Source organism: Seriola dumerili, unplaced genomic scaffold, assembly GCF_002260705.1.
Source record: "Seriola dumerili isolate Sdu_G_001 unplaced genomic scaffold, Sdu_1.0 BDQW01000138.1, whole genome shotgun sequence".
NCBI classification, from domain to species: Eukaryota; Metazoa; Chordata; class Actinopteri; order Carangiformes; family Carangidae; genus Seriola; species Seriola dumerili.
In genome coordinates, this window is record NW_019174393.1 from 9059781 (window position 1) to 9081332 (window position 21552).

A 21552-nucleotide genomic window follows, 5' to 3' on the forward strand; every position below is an offset into this window, starting at 1 on the left:
TGTTTTATGCTGCACAAAAGACATTTTGAGCTCTCTACTTCTAGCCATGGTTGTGCTGTTTCCATTGAGGTGCAGGACTTTATATTGCAGTGAAAAATGAATAAAAATGTGAAAAGGGGGAACAAACGTACAGAAACTACTTGGGGTACAGTGGCGTTAAAGTTGAAAATATTATCAAGTAGAAATGTCAAAGAGTTGCTGATTGTAGTTTCCTAATTTAAACCTTACTATATAGGGCATATTATAAAATAATATCTGTCATATGTGAGAATCTCTCCTGTTTCCGTTTGATATCATTATAAATTGAGTATCTGTGGAATTTAAACAGTTGGTTCGGACAAAACAAGCAATTTTGAGATGCCACCTGCAGCATCTTTATTTTTTTTAAATTATTTTTAAAATTCACCTGCTGAAAACTATGTACAGTCGTGGCCAAAAGTTTTGAGAATGACACAAGTTTTGTTTGTCACAAAGTTTGCTGCTTCAGTGTTTTTAGACCTTTTTGTCAGATGTTACTATGGTATACTGAAGTATAATTACAAGCATTTCATAAGTGTCAAAGGCTTTTATTGAGAAATTACGTTGTTGGAAGTTTATGGAAAGAGTCAATATTTGCAGTGTTGACCTTCCTTTTTCAAGACCTCTGCAATTCGCCCTGGCATGCTGTCAATCAACCTCTGGGCCACATCCTGACTGATGGCAGCCCATTCTTACATAGTCAATGCTTGGAATTTGTGGGTTTTTGTTTGTCCACCCGCCTCTTGAGGATTGACCACAAGTTCTCAATGGGATTAAGGTCTGGGGAGTTTCCTGGCCATGGACCCAAAATTTTGTTCCCTGAGAAACTGAGTTATCACTTTTGCCTTATGGCAAGGTGCTCCATCATGCTGGAAAAGGCATTGTTCATCACCAAACTGTTCTTGGATGGTTGGGAGAAGCTGCTCTCGGAGGATGTTTTGGTACCGTTCTTTATTCATGGCTGTGTTATTAGGCAAAATTTGAGTGAGCCCACTCCCTTGGCTGAGAAGCAACTGCACACATGGATGGTCTCAGGATGCTTTACCGTTGGCATGACACAGGACTGATGCTAGCGCTCACCTTTTCTTCTCTGGACAAGCTTTTTTCCGGATGCCCCAAACAATCGGAAAGGAGATTCATCAGAGAAAATTATTTTACCCCAGTCCTCAGCAGTCCAATCCCTGTACCTTCTGCAGAATATCAGTCTGTCCCTGATGTTTTTCCTGGAGAGAAGTGGCTTCTTTGCTGCCCTTCTTGACACCAGACAAAGTATTCGCCTCACTGTGCGTGCAGATGCACTCACACCTGCCTGCTGCCATTCCTGAGCAAGCTCTGCACTGGTGGTTCCCCCGATCCCGCAGCTGAATCAACTTTAGGTGATGGTCCTGGCGCTTGCTGGACTTTCTTGGGCACCCTGAAGCCTTCTACACAACAATTGAACCTCTCTCCTTGAAGTTCTTGATGATCTGATAAATGGTTGATTTAGGTGCAGTCTTACTAGCAGCAATACACTCGCCTGTGAAGCCCTTTTTGTGCAAAGCAATGATGACTGCACGTGTTTCCTTGCAGGTAACCATGGTTAACAGAGGAAGAGCAATGATTTCAAGCGCCACCCTCCTTTTAAAGCTTCCAGTCTGTTATTCTAACTCAATCAGCATGCCAGAGTGATCTCCAGCCTCGTCCTCGTCAACACTCTCACCTGTGTTAACGAGAGAATCACCAACATGATGTCAGCTGGTCCTTTTGTGGCCGGGCTGAAATGCAGTGGAAATGTTTTTTTTTTTTTTGGCATTAAGTTCATTTTCATGGCAAAGAGGGACTTTGCAATTAATTGCAATTCATCTGATCACTCTTCATAACATTCTGGAGTATATGCAAATTGCCACCATAAAAACTGAGGCAGCAGACTTTGTGAAAATTAATATTTGTGTCATTCTCAAAACTTTTGGCCACAGCTGTATGTATTCTGTCCTTAGGGGCCTGCATACAACTGGGCCCTGTTAGCATTTTTGTACATGTTGCTAAGGACGATAGGGTGTTATTTACTTGACTGTCTTCACATTTGTTATATTTTTCTACTTATTTAAGGTTTTGCTACAGTACTGAAAGACAAAAAAAGAATCAGGGAGTCAACATCCATTTCTTTTTATTTTCTTATAAAAATGTAGACCTTGTGGACAGACCAGTTCACAAAAAAATCTAAATCTAAATATTCAGACTCTTTAAAAACAGAATCACAACATAGAGTCCTTTTTACCTAGATTCATTTTCATACATACAATTCAAACTTCTTTGTTCCTTAAAAACAAACACATCTCTCCTTTCCGACAAGCGTGAAGAACAAACAACTTTTACAAATGAATAATGAAAGAACAAAAAGCTCAATGTCAAAAAGAAAACAAAAATACAACTTAAAGTATTTCCAAAGGGAAACAAATAGATTTTAAAGCATAATGCTGCAAATACATTCTTTTTTCCAGCAGAGACAAACAAAAAACAAACAATAAGCACTTTGGTCTTCCTCCCCAATCACACTGAAGATGATAATGCTAGCATTTTTATGAATGAAGTTAGTTTCAGTCAGCGAATTGCTAACTAATTAACTGAGGCAACAACTTGTGTCAGCATTTTAATCACATTTAAGATGTTTTCTGTGGGCATGATAAATTCACGTACCATGTAGAATTGACTTCAGAGAGTGATGTGAAGATTAAGTTCAGAGCTAGCATTCACTTGAACAGCGAAACACAAGCAGGTGAGGTACAAAAGAAAATCTCTTGACATTGAAACAAGGTGTAACGTCTTTTCTCCCATTTTAAAATCTGTTTTTTTAAAGTGCGTATCTTGATTCATATTCAGACAACTGCAGTGTTTAGAAACCTGTGACAGTGAACTGACTTTCACTTCGCCGTGCACATGACTCTGCCGTCCAAGTAGCTCTGGGAGTTTGATATCAAATTTTCTATAAAATCCAATGAATACTGACTGATATAAAAACACCAATCAGATCCCAAAATGTTCAAACAGCTAAAACTCTTCATGTTGTTATGACGTGCAGGATGTAGCATCGACCAGAAAATTACATTTAAGATTTTCACACAAACTGCACCAAAAAAAAAATCCTGAAAATTTCTCTAAAATATTAAAATATTTGTAATTGAAGAGCTCTAGAAAGTAATATTTCAATATTTCCAATAACTGGCCAATTACCATGTTCTTACACTAAGAATGGGACATTTTGATAGCAGATGTTTTAAAAACAGAGTGTCACTAGAGAAAAATCAGGAACAAGAAAAGTTTGTGACTCAGAATTGAACTTGATTCTGCTGTAAAATCTGAGACAAAAACAGCTGATACTTCTCTCGGATAAAAACCACTAATTTAATTGAAGTTAGGAATTGGCTTTTAATGCAGCAATCAGGCCTCTCTGTAGATCTGAACAAAAGTTCAAAAAAGGTTGAGGTAAACACCATCAACCTCTACTATGAAGCTGTTTGAAGTCATTTCATCCAAATCTCATTCATTACCTGCATGTTGTAACATAGTATGAAAATATCCTGAACTACATCAGCTGTGTGAGGAAAAGTTACTACTTTCACATGTGTTGCTGGAAATACTGTTAAAACCACTGACCATTTAAACACTGTTTAATAAAAGAATAAATAAAAAAGGGATCATTGTAATTCATATGCACTACAGTGAGGAATTCTTCAGGAAAACCCCAATGAGACTGTGTTTGTATTTTTACACACAAGTCCTCATCTGTATGGAAATTAAGATTGAGATCATATGTGTTTCTTTAATTTGTCTAAACTTCAGAGGTTTCTGTAAATGACACCTTTTCTCCTTGCTGTTATTTCTATTAACTGGATGATTGTTTCTTTGCAGTGCTTATGTCACCTGGCATTTCACCTCTCCCCAAATGAGAACAAATCCATGAACAGTTTTGTCAGGTAAGACAACAACTTTAACCTGCAGAACGGTACTGTTAACATCATATTAACAGATATGTAAATATAACTGTTTTAAGCATTTATGTGTGGGGGCTGGTTTGAATAGGGAATAGAGGGTAGTTGTAAAGTTGTAATTCCTGGTATTTGTCAAATACCATGAATTATACCAAAAATATCAGCATCTTAAATTTTAGCGAATTAATTTCTTCACCAAACCAGCCAGGTTCAGGATAATTAAGAGTCCCTGTGACTAACACAATGTTACTCTGGTTTAAATCATTTACTGCACCATCTAAAAATGTTTTACACACATTAAAACTTTAGAAATTAATTTCTTTGTCGGAAGAAAACCACTGGACCAACTTGTGTATTTTTAAAAACAGGTTTTACAGTCGTAACAGTTTGAAGTTTTGTTTTGAAACTCACTCGACATAAATAATAACTTTCAGTTTAAGCAAGTAAAACACAAAAATTACAATAAAAAGATTTCTGCCCTGTTGGCAGCTCAATACTTTGCCTTCATATTTGCGAATGAACTGAAATGAAAACTGTCGCAAATGCAGCTTAGAACCTAAATTGTCACAATAATAATGATAATAATATTATTAATTTCTTATAATAATAACACTTTTTGTAGACAGGTGAAATATAGCATTGTTGTGTCATAAAACACAAAAATGGAAACAAACTAGAATTCAAATAAACCCTAAGTAAAAACACTGAGTGGGTAAATAAATAGTTTTGTGAATTGCACAAAGTGAGAACGTTGAAGGTCAAAGCACTCCGATATGTGGAGACTGACAAGTTGACACTGTTTCTCTGTTCACTGTCACGATTTGATCTTCCACAGCTGTGAACAGAAAGAAACGAAACACAAATCTTCTGTTAGATTTTCAATGACAAACACAATGTAAAAGTTTCTGTGTTCTGCAGTAATTATTCAGATGTACAGTTTCAAGGTTAAATGCTTGTTCCATTTCCAACAGTAGTTTAAATACCACGCTGTAAAGACAGGTCACACCAGAAGGTGGCCCAGTTCAGTTCGTCTGCAAGTGTTGGCGACAGTGACTACACGCAAGCCTACTGGTTGAACTACTGTAGTTTTTACACTAGTTAAGAGTTTACTCAAGATCAACTTATGCCTCATAACTGTGCATGTTTATTCTCTGGACATTTATGCTTCAGTGGAACAGTATTCTATAAAACTGTATGGTACAAATAAACTATGACAGGTTCCTCTCTTTTGGACTTTGTGGTCAGCGCTGTTAAGACGTCTTGCTATTGGTTAAAAGTGCAGATTTGCAGTGATTCCAGTGAACTTCCAGACCAATCTCAAATCACTGGAGTCACTGCAGTCAGTAAAGATGGACATGGAGTTCAATTTGGGTGATAGCTGACACACAAATTTGTGCCGTTGACCAACAGCAAATAGTGTTCAAGAGACTGGAATAAAGGCAATAAACTAACAGATGTGCGGTCTGACGTTGCACTTAAACATAATGACACAAAGTGAAATGCCCATAAAGCTCTGTCACACACACTTACCTTCAGGTTAAATCCTAACAGGTCAGATATGACTCCCGACACTGCAGACAGGATGACCACCTGTGTGATGTTGTAGAGCAGAGGGTTCATGGTCAAACCATACAACCTGAACGGAGTATCCAGCTCCTGGTGAGAGAGATAAATTAGTTAGATCATTAAAAATTTAAATGTTTATTAAAAAAAAAAAAGTAGTAAATTTTGAAAGCTGCTTTGTCCGTACCTTGAGTAGTTTGGTAGCCAGTTTTAACACGTTGTTGACCAGTGTCAGCTCCTCTTTCTTGTTTGGCTTCTTCTCCATCTTCAGATACAGGTTGATCTGTCAAACACACAATGGATCGATGTGAGCGTTTCCAGACAGGTCTGCTGTGTGGTAATGTACTGTGTGTTTTCTGTGTGTGTTTGTACCTGTTCAGTCAGCAGTATGGAGGTGTTGCTGTACTTCTTGCTGGTCTCAGAGCCCAGCGTGACGAACCTGAGCAAGAACAGAGACAGACTGGAGCACCAGATCACCAGCTCCCAGTTATAGTGACACTCCAGGAACGTTTCATGGACGTGGAGCAACTGAAAAGAGAGAGGTCGGTATGTTATTCGGTGTCTAAAAATGTTTCTTTTGGTAGTTTATTTGGTTCTCAGAGTGAAGGCTTTTTAAAGCCACTGTGTGTTGAATTTTTGGAAATATCCTTCCAGTGGTTGTTTATTGAAAAAAAGACACTTAGGGAAGACAGCAGCATAGACTGCACCAGATCATATAATTACATGAAAATCCTCCACACAGTTGCTTTCATTTATAAATCCACTCAAAACTGAGGTACACAAATAAGGAAAGTAAAATAACTTGTGGTATGTTAATGACTGCTACAACTACAAGATAAACACCTAAATCTAGCGAACAAAACTCACAAAAGCATTTGTTCTCATTGGGAAGTTTTCCTTTTTGCGCTCACATAATGTGCTGAACATCAAATTGTAATTTGATCTCAGCTCATAAAAGTCACCTGGACGTACTCATAGATCTTCAACACTATCATTTGAATGATTTGACACTCTCAGAAATACCTGGGCACAGCAGATGAAGACGACGGACAAAGTGAGGAGGAAGGCTGACGACACTATCACATCCACTGAACGCTGAGGACCCCGTCTCTGAAAGTACAGCGCAACAGAATGTCACTCAGTTTGTGTCTCTACATTTTTCATTACAGCTGTGAATGTGTCCAACTCCAGAATTAACAGATGCATTTATAAATTTAGAAAAATCATTTAACATTGATACTAATCTTACAGTTAATTACCATATAAACAATCAAAATGTAGATAAATAAAACTATGCGGTACCTTGAGGTAGGAGCGTAGCGACAGCCACATCTTGATGTTCTGAACTTTCTTCAGTCTAAAATGGGGGACTTCAGACTTCCTGGCTCTGCGGGCTGAAGTCAGGTGACCAAACAGTTTGGCAAACAGTAGCCTCTGAAACACAAATACAAACATATAGAATAAGTAAAGGCTATTAAGTGTCCAACTCAGCTTCACGCGTCAGAAAACAGTTCTTGTAGCTCCACAAGTAAAAGCACCAAATGTGAATTTCATCTCCTCACCTGTTTGTACGTCCTCTCTGCTACGCTGAGCAGGAAGAAGAAGAGCCATATAAGGCAAACACGCACCAGGAAGCTCAGTGTCACCATGGTGATGACCAGTGCATCCGACCCAGACCCGCCCCCCAGTGCCACAGACAGCAACTCATTGGCTGAGAGCGTGGTCAGCTGATCCAAGTCGCGGTACTGAGCCAGCCTGTAGGAGAGAGAGGGAGACTGACGTGAGTAAAACATGGCCAGATGTTTTGTACTTGTACTGTTAGTGAGCATTTTTCCAAATATTGAAAATTCACAATCTGTAGTACATTTTTTTTTGTTTGTTGTTACTGGAGATTAAAAGCAGGTATCATTTTAACTAACTTCACATATTGAGGGATGATGTCAGCAGTACCTGTACGCAAAAGGTGTGAGTCCAAGTGTCACTGAAACCAGGTTCCCAAAGACCTGGTAACCAATACCAGGCGTGTAGAGATTCACCTGTGTGAACCAGAAAACAATTAAATGGTTAACATCTTCTTTTTTTTTTTTTTACACACATGTATGTTAAGACGTGAAAAGTATAGTTTATTCTTTTAGGATCACAGAAATTGTGTCTCACTCTGTTCATGATCATGCCACTGATCTCCAGGACGGACATGTCTGCCTTCTTACACTCGTTTCCCTCCCACACTATAGCACTCACTCTCTCCAGGCCAGGGTTGGAGCTGTGAAGCCAGGGAACATGACCCTGCAGAAACATACACACCACACCAATACCCACGTTAATATTCACATGCTCTTTATTACAATTCAGATCAGATGTGGTAGTAAAGAAACGATCAGATGACTTATATGTCTAGGCTACTTCATTTAGACAGCATTTAAATTCCTCTTTGAAATACTGGTCATAGGTAACCCAGACTTCTAAAACATCTAGATTCCTATAAATATTTACAACAGCAACACTCAAAAACTAACTAACTCTCCCCCTGCGAGCTACATGTGTTGTGTCAATAAGTTTACAGACCTGATGGAAAGGGTCATCTCTATATTCCTTTTTAGCAGGAGGGCATACAGGTGTTCCTCCTCCTTCTCCCTCTGTGAAGAAAAGAAGTCTGAGTATCAGTTTCAATACAGTAACCCTCAGATATCCATGTATGAGCAAGGGCAGCACATTAAACCTTTTTCTTGGCTGTTTACATTTGGTTCTACTCTGTTCTATGCAGATCGCTTCCTCTGACCTGTTTCTGAGGTGCATGAGGATCTGCACTCGGCACAGTGCAGGAAATCTTCCCACATCAGGTCCTCTGTCTCTGACTCGTGTCGAGTGCTCTCTGAGTCCTGAGTCCTCAGACTGGAACATCTGGAGCTGCAGCTGGTGCCAGACTTGGGGACGTCCTGACAGAAGATGGGACAGAGACAGGATTGTTGTGTGTATGTTCTGTTTTCCTTCCTGACAATTTAAATAAACTGACTTGAGACGTGAATATGTTTTTTCTGTGTGTGTTTACCTCCACAGCGTAGTGTTTCTTATAGTGGTGTGTATTCTTGCGGTTACGCAGCGTACAGTCACTGTTCATCCTTTCAACTCCCCTACGGAGGGTGCTGTAGGACGCTTCAGGGTCCTCCTCGCTGGACGCCTCATCTGAGGCTGGATCCTTGACAACACAAAAAACACACATCCATCAGCAAATCATGGAGTGATAGATAATGTTTCAGCATAATCACATGCTTTGGTGATCGATAATGTGTTAAACAGTAGATCAAAAACAAATAATGATAAGTGGATGGATCACCTTATTGCCACTGGCCAGCATCAGTCCTGTGCTGCGGGCTGTATGAGTGTGTGTGGGCTGGACGTGCGGGTTCCAGCACACCTCGTCGGCCCTGTTTAACGAATCACATCGCTGCTCGTGGAGCTGAAGCCCTTCCTCGCTGCTGCGATTGGTCACTCGGCCGTCCAGCGACACGTAGCCGTTGTCCGTCTCTGTAGATTTGTCGATGGAAAGCTTGGACTTCTTAGATCTTAAGAGGAAATGAAAGAGAGGAGAGATGAAGAGAGCAGGAGAAATTGACGGATAAAGAGGTTCAGAGTCGTGAGTTCATCAGTAATGAAGAAGTAGACATGCAGTGAGATAATCACACTAACAGGATGCATTCAACACAACACTGGAACATTCACACACAATGGCACTGGAGAAGTATTGTATAAAACATGATGGACTGTAGCTGCTGCTGCAATAACCATTCAAGTGAAGCACTGAATATGTTAATACATAAATGGATTAGGAATAAAAGCACTGAGCATCAAGTATTGTAACTAGTATCATGAACGTGCAACAAGAAAAGTAATTATTACATTATAACTTCAGTATGGAGGTAGATTTGTTTCAATAATATTCATATGAATAGATCAATAATCTGTGCGTAAATGTTTAATCTGTAAATATGAAACACCTTCCACAAATACAAAAAAATATCTTGCAAGTATTCCAGAAATAAAAAATAAATTCTGAATACATACAATTAATTTAAAAAAAAAAAGATGAAGCATATGTGAATCAATTTCTTATTTGTAAAGCATTTGTGGATCTCAATTCTACACTTTTTCAATTTTACTCACAGAGTTTTGAAACAAACTTTACACCAGTCTAAACCAAAATAGACTTGTGCCACTTGGCCACTTTTGGAAAACACATGATCACCTTCGGACAATATCATGTATTGACAGATATGTCTATCTAATAGAAACGTATTTTAATATGGCTTTTTCTATTACAGGTTCATACACATATGTTACATATCCATCCCAATGCCTGTGAGTATATGTTCATTACATATATAATGTAGAAGATAAACATGTATGGTTAAATTTAATAAGAAATTGTGAAGAAAATCATATACAAACATATAGAATTTAAATAACTTGTTTTAATAAAGTTGTATTTTAATTAATATATCATATGTTATGAACTTATATCTTCATATATCCAGAGGATGTATATATGTTATAATAATATATCCTCTTATAGATGACACATCACTATTGATATAGGGACAAATATTTCATATATATGTAATAAGTCAAGTAATAAGTTTTTTTGTGACTTTTATGCTTACCATGTTGTTTTAAGGACTTTTTACGCCTTGTTGTACTGTGACATTTTATTATTTTTTATGCCTTACTATACTATGACATTTTCATGACTTTTTATACCTTATTATATTATGTTTTTATGACATTTTTATGACTTACTTTTGTGACGTTTTTTTTTGCCTTACTTTATTATATAATAAAATAAGGCAAAATTGAAAACGATATATCGTTTTCGATTTTTTATGCCTTACCGTACTATGTTGTTTCTATTGCTTGTTATGCCTTACTATACTATGACATTTTTATGACTTTTTATGCTTTACTATAGTATGATGTTTTAATGACTTTCTATACCCTACTATATTATGACGCTTTTATGCCTTACTATACTGATGTTTTTATGCTTTACTATACTATGACGTTTTATGCCTTTTTATGGCATGAGTCATTAAAACAACATAGTATTGAAAGGCATAAAAATTGATAAAACGTCAAAGTAGAGTGGGGAATAAAAAGTTTTAAAAACAACATAGTATATTAAGGCACAGAATAGTGTAAGGTATTAATTTTTTTAACATGCATATAACTTTGACTTTAGAATATAAGTGATATATGGCTGTATATATGTGTATAACACTGACGTATTTAGGACACTTTTGGACATCCTAGTTAGACTGATGAATGTTTGTGTTTGCTTATATCGTTAGAGCCCCACAGATGGAGAATGATCTCAGGAGCTCTGAAGATAGACAAGTAACAGCTAAGAGGCCCCACAGATGTGAAGATCTCCAGATCGATGTCAGCTTGTCACGCACATCTGAGAGCAAAAGACCACACAAGCAGTCAGACTTTTGTTTTTACGAGAGAGACCTTGGTTTGCATTGTACCAGATCTCTCCTTTGTGCACAAATGAAAACAGCCATATTTAAATGTTTACTTTCCGGTCTGATTGTATTCACTTTTTCATCTTTCTGTCATAAATCAAATTTTCAATAAGGCATAAAAATGTCATAGTAAGGCATAAAAAGTCAAAAAAACATCATAGTATATTAAGGCATAAAAGGTCATAAAAACTTCATAGTATGGCCAGGCATCAAACGAGATAGTATAGTAAGGCATTAAAATGCCAAAAAACGGCAAAAAATAGTATGGCAGAAAAATGCCAGAAAACGACATAGTATAGTATGGCAAAATACATCAAAGATACATGATAGTATATTAAGGCATAAAAGGTCATACAAACGTCATAGTATGGTCAGGCATCAAACGAGATAGTATAGTAAGGCATTAAAATGCCAAAAAATAGTATGGCAGAAAAATGCCAAAAAATGTCATAGTATAGTATGGCATAAAATGTCAAAAAAACATCATAGTATATTAAGGCATAAAAGTACATAAAAACGTCACAGTATGGCAAGGCATGAGACGAAATAATATAATTATGTATAAAAATGCCACAAAACGTCATAGTATAGTATGGCATAAAAACATCAAAAATACATCATAGCATATTAAGGCATAAAAGGTCATAAAAACACCACACTATGGGTCAGGCATCAAAGGAGATAGTATAGTAAGGTATTAAAATGCCAAAAAATAGTATGGCAGAAAAATGCCAAAAGCCTCATAGTATAGTATGGCAAAATTCATCAAAAATACATGATAGTATATTAAGGCATAAAAGGTCATAAAAACGTCATAGTATGGTCAGGCATCAAACGAGATAGTATAGTAAGGCATTAAAATGCCAAAAAACGGCAAAAAATAGTATGGCAGAAAAATGCCAAAAACCTCATAGTATAGTATGGCAAAATTCATCAAAAATACATGATAGTATATTAAGGCATAAAAGGTCATAAAAACGTCATAGTATGGTCAGGCATCAAACGAGATAGTATAGTAAGGCATTAAAATGCCAAAAAACGGCAAAAAAAAGTATGGCATAAAATGTCAAAAAAACATCATAGCCTATTAAGGCATAAAAGTACATAAAAACGTTACAGTATGGCAAGGCATGAGACGAAATAATATAATTAGGCATAAAAATGCCACAAAACGTCATAGTACAGTATGGCATAAAATGTCAAAAAAACATCATAGCCTATTAAGGCATAAAAGGACATAAAAACGTCATAGTATGGTCAGGCATCAAACGAGATAGTATAGTATGGCAGAAAAATGCCACAAAACGTCATAGTACAGTATGGCATAAAATGTCAAAAAAACATCATAGCCTATTAAGGCATAAAAGGACATAAAAACGTCATAGTATGGTCAGGCATCAAACGAGATAGTATAGTATGGCAGAAAAATGCCACAAAACGTCATAGTACAGTATGGCATAAAATGTCAAAAAAACATCATAGCCTATTAAGGCATAAAAGGACATAAAAACGTCATAGTATGGTCAGGCATCAAACGAGATAGTATAGTATGGCAGAAAAATGCCACAAAACGTCATAGTACAGTATGGCATAAAATGTCAAAAAAACATCATAGCCTATTAAGGCATAAAAGGACATAAAAACGTCATAGTATGGTCAGGCATCAAACGAGATAGTATAGTATGGCAGAAAAATGCCACAAAACGTCATAGTACAGTATGGCATAAAATGTCAAAAAAACATCATAGCCTATTAAGGCATAAAAGGACATAAAAACGTCATAGTATGGTCAGGCATCAAACGAGATAGTATAGTATGGCAGAAAAATGCCACAAAACGTCATAGTACAGTATGGCATAAAATGTCAAAAAAACATCATAGCCTATTAAGGCATAAAAGGACATAAAAACGTCATAGTATGGTCAGGCATCAAACGAGATAGTATAGTATGGCAGAAAAATGCCACAAAACGTCATAGTACAGTATGGCATAAAATGTCAAAAAAACATCATAGCCTATTAAGGCATAAAAGGACATAAAAACGTCATAGTATGGTCAGGCATCAAACGAGATAGTATAGTATGGCAGAAAAATGCCACAAAACGTCATAGTACAGTATGGCATAAAATGTCAAAAAAACATCATAGCCTATTAAGGCATAAAAGGACATAAAAACGTCATAGTATGGTCAGGCATCAAACGAGATAGTATAGTATGGCAGAAAAATGCCACAAAACGTCATAGTACAGTATGGCATAAAATGTCAAAAAAACATCATAGCCTATTAAGGCATAAAAGGACATAAAAACGTCATAGTATGGTCAGGCATCAAACGAGATAGTATAGTATGGCAGAAAAATGCCACAAAACGTCATAGTACAGTATGGCATAAAATGTCAAAAAAACATCATAGCCTATTAAGGCATAAAAGGACATAAAAACGTCATAGTATGGTCAGGCATCAAACGAGATAGTATAGTATGGCAGAAAAATGCCACAAAACGTCATAGTACAGTATGGCATAAAATGTCAAAAAAACATCATAGCCTATTAAGGCATAAAAGGACATAAAAACGTCATAGTATGGTCAGGCATCAAACGAGATAGTATAGTATGGCAGAAAAATGCCACAAAACGTCATAGTACAGTATGGCATAAAATGTCAAAAAAACATCATAGCCTATTAAGGCATAAAAGGACATAAAAACGTCATAGTATGGTCAGGCATCAAACGAGATAGTATAGTATGGCAGAAAAATGCCACAAAACGTCATAGTACAGTATGGCATAAAATGTCAAAAAAACATCATAGCCTATTAAGGCATAAAAGGACATAAAAACGTCATAGTATGGTCAGGCATCAAACGAGATAGTATAGTATGGCAGAAAAATGCCACAAAACGTCATAGTACAGTATGGCATAAAATGTCAAAAAAACATCATAGCCTATTAAGGCATAAAAGGACATAAAAACGTCATAGTATGGTCAGGCATCAAACGAGATAGTATAGTATGGCAGAAAAATGCCACAAAACGTCATAGTACAGTATGGCATAAAATGTCAAAAAAACATCATAGCCTATTAAGGCATAAAAGGACATAAAAACGTCATAGTATGGTCAGGCATCAAACGAGATAGTATAGTATGGCAGAAAAATGCCACAAAACGTCATAGTACAGTATGGCATAAAATGTCAAAAAAACATCATAGCCTATTAAGGCATAAAAGGACATAAAAACGTCATAGTATGGTCAGGCATCAAACGAGATAGTATAGTATGGCAGAAAAATGCCACAAAACGTCATAGTACAGTATGGCATAAAATGTCAAAAAAACATCATAGCCTATTAAGGCATAAAAGGACATAAAAACGTCATAGTATGGTCAGGCATCAAACGAGATAGTATAGTATGGCAGAAAAATGCCAAAAAACGGCAAAAAATACTATGGCATAAAACATCAAAAAAACATCATAGTATAGTATGGCAAAATACATCAAAAATACATGATAGTATATTAAGGCATAAAAGGTCATACAAACGTCATAGTATGGTCAGGCATCAAACAAGATATTATAGTAAGGCATTAAAATGCCAAAAAACGGCAAAAAATAGTATGGCAGAAAAATGCCAAAAAACCTCATAGTATGTGAGGCATAAAAAGTCGTTGAAACAACATAGTAAGGCATGGAATATTGTAAGGTATTAGGTGTGTTAGATACATATAACTTTGACTTTCGAATATAAGTGATATATGGCTGTATATATGTGTATAACACTGACATATTTAGGACACATCTTGAGGTCCTGGTTGGATTGGTGAATGTTTGTGTGTGCTTATTTGGTTAGAGCCCCACGGATGGAAAATGATGTCAGGAGCTCTGAAGGACAAGTAACAGCTAAGAGGCCCCATGGATGTGAGGATCTCCAGATCAATATCAGCTTGTCACGCACATCAGAGAGCAAAAGACCGCAAGCAGTCAAACCTTGGTGTGCATTGTACCAGATCTGTCTTTTGTGCAAGAAATAAAACCAGCCACATTGGCGTCTTGACTTGTGGTTCTCCTTGTGTTCACTTTTTCATCTTTCTCTCATTACAAATTGTCTTTTCAGTAATGCATGAAACGTCATAAAAATTACATAGTATAGAAAGTCATAAAAAGTGATTAAAATGACATGGTATAGTGAGGCATAAAAAGTAAAAAAAAACAACATAGTAAGGCATGGAATATTGTAAGGTATTAAGTGTTTTAGATACGTATAACTTTGACTTTCGAATATAAGTGATATATGGCTGTATATATGTGTATAACACTGACGTATTTAGAACACATCCGGAGGTCGTGGTTGGATTGGTGAAAGCTTGTGTGTGCTTATATGGTTAGAGCCCCACGGATGGAAAATGATGTCAGGAGCTCTGAAGGACAAGTAACAGCTAAGAGGCCCCATGGATGTGAGGATCTCCAGATCAATATCAGCTTGTCACGCACATCAGAGAGCAAAAGACCAAACAAGCAGTCAAATCTTGGTGTGCATTGTACCAGATCTGTATTTTGTGCACAAATAAAACCAGCCACATTGCTGTCTTGAATTGTCGGTCTCCTTGTGTTCACTTTTTCATCTTTCTGTCATTACAAATCGTCTTTTCAGTAGGCATGAAACATCATAAAAATGGCATAGTATATTAAGGCATCAAAGGTCATAAAAACGTCACCATATGGCAAGGCATGAGAGGAAATAATATAATTAGGCATAAAAATGCCACAAAACGTCATAGTATAGTATAGCAAAATACGTCAAAAATACATCATAGTATATTAAGGTATAAAAGGTCATAAAAACACCATACTATGGTCAGGCATCAAACGAGATAGTATAGTAAGGCATTAAAATGCCAAAAAACGGCAGAAAAAAGTATGGCAGAAAAATGCCAAAAAACGTCATAGTATAGTATGGCAAAATACATGAAAAACACATGAGAATATATTAAGGCATAAATGGTCATAAAAACGTCATAGTATGGTCAGGCATCAAACGAGATAGTATAGTAAGGCATAAAATGCCAAGAAATGGCAAAAAATACTATGGCAGAAAAATGTCAAAAAAAGTCATAGTATAGTATGGCATATAAGGTAAAAAATACAACATAGTATAATAAGTCATAAAAGGTCATAAAAACATCATAGTATGGCAAAAATAGGGACAAAATAATATAATTATGCATAAAAATGCCAAAAAACGTCATAGTATAGTATAGCAAAATACGTCAAAAATACATGATGGTATATTAAGCCATAAAAGGTCATAAAAATGCCGTACCATGGTCAGGCATCAAACGACATACTATAGTAAGGCATAAAAATGCCAAAAAACAGCAAAAAATACTATGGCAGAAAAATGTCAAAAAACTTCATAGTATAGTATGGCAAAATACGTCAAATATACATGATAGTATATTAAGGCATAAAAAGTCATAAAAACGTCATAGTATGGTCAGGCATCAAACGAGATAGTATAGTAAGGCATAAAATGCCAAGAAACGGAAAAAAATAGTATGGCAGAAAAATACCAAAAAAACATCATAGTATATTAAGGCATAAAAGGTCATAAAAACATCACAGTATGGCAAGGCATGAGACGAAATAATATAATTAGGCATGAAAATGCCAAAAAACGACATAGTATAGTATAGCAAAATACGTCAAAAATACAACATAGTATTTTAAGGTATAAAAGGTCATACAAACGTCATAGTATGGTCAGGTATCAAACGAGATAGTATAGTAAGGCATAAAATGCCAAGAAATGCCAAAAAATACTATGGCAGAAAAATGTCAAAAAAAAGTCATAGTATAGTATGGCATAAAATGTCAAAAATACATAAAAGTATATTAAGGCATAAAAGGTCATAAAAACACCATACTATGGTCAGGCATCAAACGAGATAGTATAGTAAGGCATTAAAATGCCAAAAAACGGCAAAAAATAGTATGGCAGTAAAACGCCAAAAAACGTCATAGTATAGTATGGCAAAATACATCAAAAATACATGAGAATATATTAAGGCATAAAAGGTCATACAAACGTTATAGTATGGTCAGGCATCAAACGAGATAGTATAGTAAGGCATAAAATGCCAAGAAACGGAAAAAAATAATATGGCAGAAAAATACCAAAAAACGACATAGTATATAGTATGGCATAAAAGGTCAAAAATACAACATAGTATAATAAGTCACAAAAGGTCATAAAAACGTCATAGTATGGCATAAATAGGGACAAAATAATATAATTATGCATAAAAATGCCAAAAAACGTCATAGTATAGTATAGCAAAATACGTCAAAAATACACCATAGTATATTAAGGTATAAAAGTTCATAAAAACACCATACTATGGTCAGGCATCAAACGAGATACTATAGTAAGGCATTAAAATGCCAAAAAACGGCAAGAAATACTATGGCAGAAAAATGCCACAAAACGTTATAGTATAGTATGGCAAAATATGTCAAAAATACATGACAGTATATTAAGGCATAAAAAGTCATACAAACGTCACAGTATGGTCAAGCATCAAACGAGATAGTATAGTAAGGCATAAAATGCCAAGAAACGGAAAAAAATAGTATGGCAGAAAAATGCCACAAAACGTTATAGTATAGTATGGCATAAAAAGTAAAAAATACATGATAGTATATTAGGGCACAAAAGTAAAAAACATCATAATATGTCCAGGCATCAAACGAGATAATATAGTAAGGCATTAAAATGGAAAAAAACGGCAAAAAATACTATGGCATAAAGTGTCAAAAAAACATCATAGTATATTAAGGCATAAAAGGTCATAAAAACGTCACAGTATGGCAAGGCACGAGACGAAATAATATAATTAGGCATAAAAAAATGGCAAAAAATACTATGGCATAAAAATATCAAAAAACGTCAAGTATAGTACAAAACAAATATCAACACAAACAGCCATACTATCAAAGACCTTAACCAGGTCCTGTACCTTCATGTCTTACAACCATTAATGTAGTGTACATTATTTGTCGCCAATTATTTGGGGAAAAAAATCAACACATAGATGACTACGTGCTCTTACTTTGAAAAGCGGAAATGGCGTTGTCAGCGGGTGATCATGTGTTTTCCAAAAATGGCTGAGTGATATAAATTGATTTTGGTTTGGTTTAGACTTGCAGAAAGTTTTTTTCAAAATTGCATGTGTGTAAAATTGAAATCCATAAGCGTAGAATTGAGATCCATAAATGCTTTTACGCTTCACAAATAGAAAATTGATTCACAAATGTGAATGTTTGTAAGTGTAAATGTTAAGAAGATATTTACAAATGCTTTTCATTTATCTAATTAATAAATTCATTGAACGTATTCACAGATAATTTTTTATTTGTGGATTTTATTTGTGTATTTGCAAATCTGTTTAATTATTTCTAAGATATTTTTGTGAATTTGCAAATTTATTTTTTGTATTTGTGGAAGGCATTTTATATTTACATATTATACATTTATGCATGGATTGTCGATCTGTTACCGCAAATAACACTGACACTAATCTACCTCCATATTTCAGGAATAAAGTTAAGAAGGTAGATGAAAATGGATCACTGAGGAAAATGAACTGATGGACGAGGAAGCGTTGTGAACTAAGAACTAAAGTGAGTTAGACAGATAATCAATGGATGAAGAGACCAATTCAAGTCATTTAGTGGCTAGAAATGTTCCACACTGTTGCAGTCTGCTGAAAGCTGCTTGAAGCAGAAGCATGGGGAGAAGAGATGATCAAACAGATGACTTAACGAGAAAAATCCCAACAGCAGCTAGAAGACATCAGTTGTATTTATTTGGAGATGAACATCTGAAACTAATGAGTTTGTTGGATAGTTTTTCCATTTAACAACCATGCCCCATGCTTCTTATGAATGTAGCTTGGTCAGCAAGTCATTTATATTAAAATCAGCTGCAAAATTCCCTCACTCTTCACTCCTCATTCAAAAGATGGAAATGTTGCTTTCATTGATATGGTTTGGTACTACAGGAAAGTTTCTAAAAAATACAATTTTTTTCTGATCATCCCATTGTCAACTGTTATTTGCATATCAACAGCAATTGCTCCATTTTCAATTAGCTGATGGAGAGGCCATCCTTCTGCAGGAGGATAAAAGTTGACAGTGTGAAGGGAGAGGAGGTGATGTTGCAGCTAAAGAAGCCCAGGTTAGGTCTGAGTCAGGGATGGGATTCAGTTTTTGATTTTTTTTTTTAAATGGAAAATTGCTATTTATAAATTTAATTTAAAGATCTGCTGATTGGATACCAATAACATGTTATCATTTTAAAATACAAAATTAAGTATTCATATGAAATTCTGTATTTAAGATATACAGATTTGTGTGTCAATAAACTGATTTATTGAACCAGTCATCTAGAATTTGTTAGTACTTTTCCTCTTGATCATTTCGGAAACTGAAGCCCAGCCCCCTCCCTGTACATCATCTCTTTGTAGGAAGACAGGAAACGAAAATACACACCCAGCTTTACAGATATCATGCCAGAAATCTTGGAAGAGAGCGCCCAGGCTGTATGTGGTGCTGGCTGAGTGGGAGTGTGGCGCCCCCTCCTGTGTGTTATCGGTAGTGCTAGACCCGTCGCCTTCCCTATGCACCTCCATCTGAGATGCCTTCCTCAACTTCCTTCAGTTTGGAAAGAGTAGAGGGTGGAGAGAGACTTAGAGAGGACCTGGAGACTAAGGAACTACAGCACTGTGTCCATCGGGAGCCTGGCAGCGTTTTTACTCAGCACTGCACTGAGTGAAGAATTTTAACTTTCACAGAAGGCCAACAGTGCAGTTTGAAATCCTGGCACCCGCTGGACACAGAGGCTGATACAGTAAAAGGCAAATTCCACCAAAATCTTTTAGGTTCTTATTCTGCAAAAGTAAATATTTTAAGAAAACTTGTTGTATACATGTGAAATATAATCGCTTCCTATTAAAAAAAAAAAAACATCACATAATGGGACAACAACAACAACACATTTCAGGTTTTAAGATTTGATTAGGGGACACCTTATTTCATTGAATTTATGCGAGTCAATGGAAGAATAGAATAGTGAAGGAATTTTCGTTCAGTGTCTCGTTTTGCAGGATATTAAAGATAAAAAATAAAAATTAGATTTTGCAGAATCGTGCCTAATAGATTTGATTATTAATCAAAAGGACACAGAGGAGAGGTGTGGGACAGAGCTCATATTTTGCTTTTCAAACTTAAAGTGTGAAACAAGATGTTCAGGAAGTATTTCAACTACCACTGAAAAAAAACTACATTATACACTATATTAACTGGTTTTGATTCACAAGATTAATATGGCTGATCTAAAAATAAAATTTGGTTTGTGACTTCAGGTAACCAAATGTCACTTAAATGTTCTTTCCTTTAAAACAATAAATAAAATATGACCTAGTGTCTTGTGAAATTTGGCAGCATATTAAAAATGTATTTCCTGTCCTAGGGACTGATCTGTCCATGAGACGAAATCTCTGTAAGAGTTGGATGAGGGAAAGAGAAAGAGGATTCAGAGGATCAGCTTCTTATTAAATGTCCCTAAAGGGAAGGGGGTCTACGGTTGATTGAATGAAGGAGCAAACCCTATTTCCAAACGTTCCAGAACTTCCCCAAACCCTTTCCAAAACCGTGGCATGGTCCAATTTTCTTTCCAAAAGTCTGAAAATTGTCTTTACATTGTTCTGAACCAGAAAAAGCAGCCACACACTGAAGCTTCAAACCAGCCTGCAAATCTAAACACTACAAAACACACCATGTAAAGCGAGCTGCTTCCTACTTTCACACCCAATAAATCCCTTTTGTGTTCAACCAGTGACTGTACATTTATCAGGGAGAGGTTTCCTGAAGATTTTACAATTCGTCTAATTCGCTACTTCATGTCTTTACAAAAATCCACTTTGTAGTAATGAGAAAGTTTAGGTATTAGCATTAGGTTATACATTTTTGGAAATCTTTCTCTTGTCAGAAACTTGTGGAAAAAAACTCCCCATGATAAACAAACTAATTTTGAGTTTGATTTTGAGTGAAAATCTGACTGAGAACTTGGCAGAAAGCAAACAGTGAGGACAGATGCAACCCAGCAACAAAAGACGAATTCAGTAGTTTCCACATCTTTCCTCCTCCACTCTCTCTATCTCATGCTTTTTATCTCCATTTTCCCACACGTTATCTCTTCCTGTGTATCCCTTTTTTCCAGACAGACTTTCTGGGTGCAGTGTCCTCTGATATTTTAATGTTTCCACACTCCTACATGATTCATCTATTGTTGACTCCCTCCTGTATCCATCATGTCATCTTTTTTTTTTCTGCTTACCTAACCTTGACCTCGTCTTTATTGTCTCCTCCCCTTCCCGTCTTGTCCATCATGTCCAACTCTCCTTCCCTCCTTTGTATAATTTCTCC

At 36.1% G+C, this 21552-nt stretch overlaps 1 protein-coding gene across 3 annotated transcripts in view; it reads right to left on the minus strand.

Moving 5' to 3' along the window:
• Positions 1-2147: 2147 nt before the first annotated feature.
• The window catches only part of phtf2 (putative homeodomain transcription factor 2), a 51474-nt gene continuing 32069 nt past the window's right edge, over positions 2148-21552 (minus strand). For 2 of the 3 annotated variants that reach the window (XM_022749196.1, XM_022749195.1), the window contains 14 exons: positions 19618-19779; positions 8884-9112; positions 8599-8745; positions 8329-8485; positions 8115-8185; positions 7707-7835; positions 7500-7585; positions 7112-7304; positions 6852-6983; positions 6573-6659; positions 5922-6077; positions 5737-5832; positions 5517-5642; positions 2148-4821 (listed from right to left, as the gene is read on the minus strand). In XM_022749196.1, coding sequence (XP_022604917.1) covers positions 4801-4821; positions 5517-5642; positions 5737-5832; positions 5922-6077; positions 6573-6659; positions 6852-6983; positions 7112-7304; positions 7500-7585; positions 7707-7835; positions 8115-8185; positions 8329-8485; positions 8599-8745; positions 8884-9112; positions 19618-19779 — 1792 coding nt within the window. In that variant the 3' untranslated portion in view covers positions 2148-4800. The remainder of the gene's footprint in view (positions 4822-5516; positions 5643-5736; positions 5833-5921; positions 6078-6572; positions 6660-6851; positions 6984-7111; positions 7305-7499; positions 7586-7706; positions 7836-8114; positions 8186-8328; positions 8486-8598; positions 8746-8883; positions 9113-19617; positions 19780-21552) is intronic. The other variant, XM_022749197.1, reaches the window with a different exon arrangement.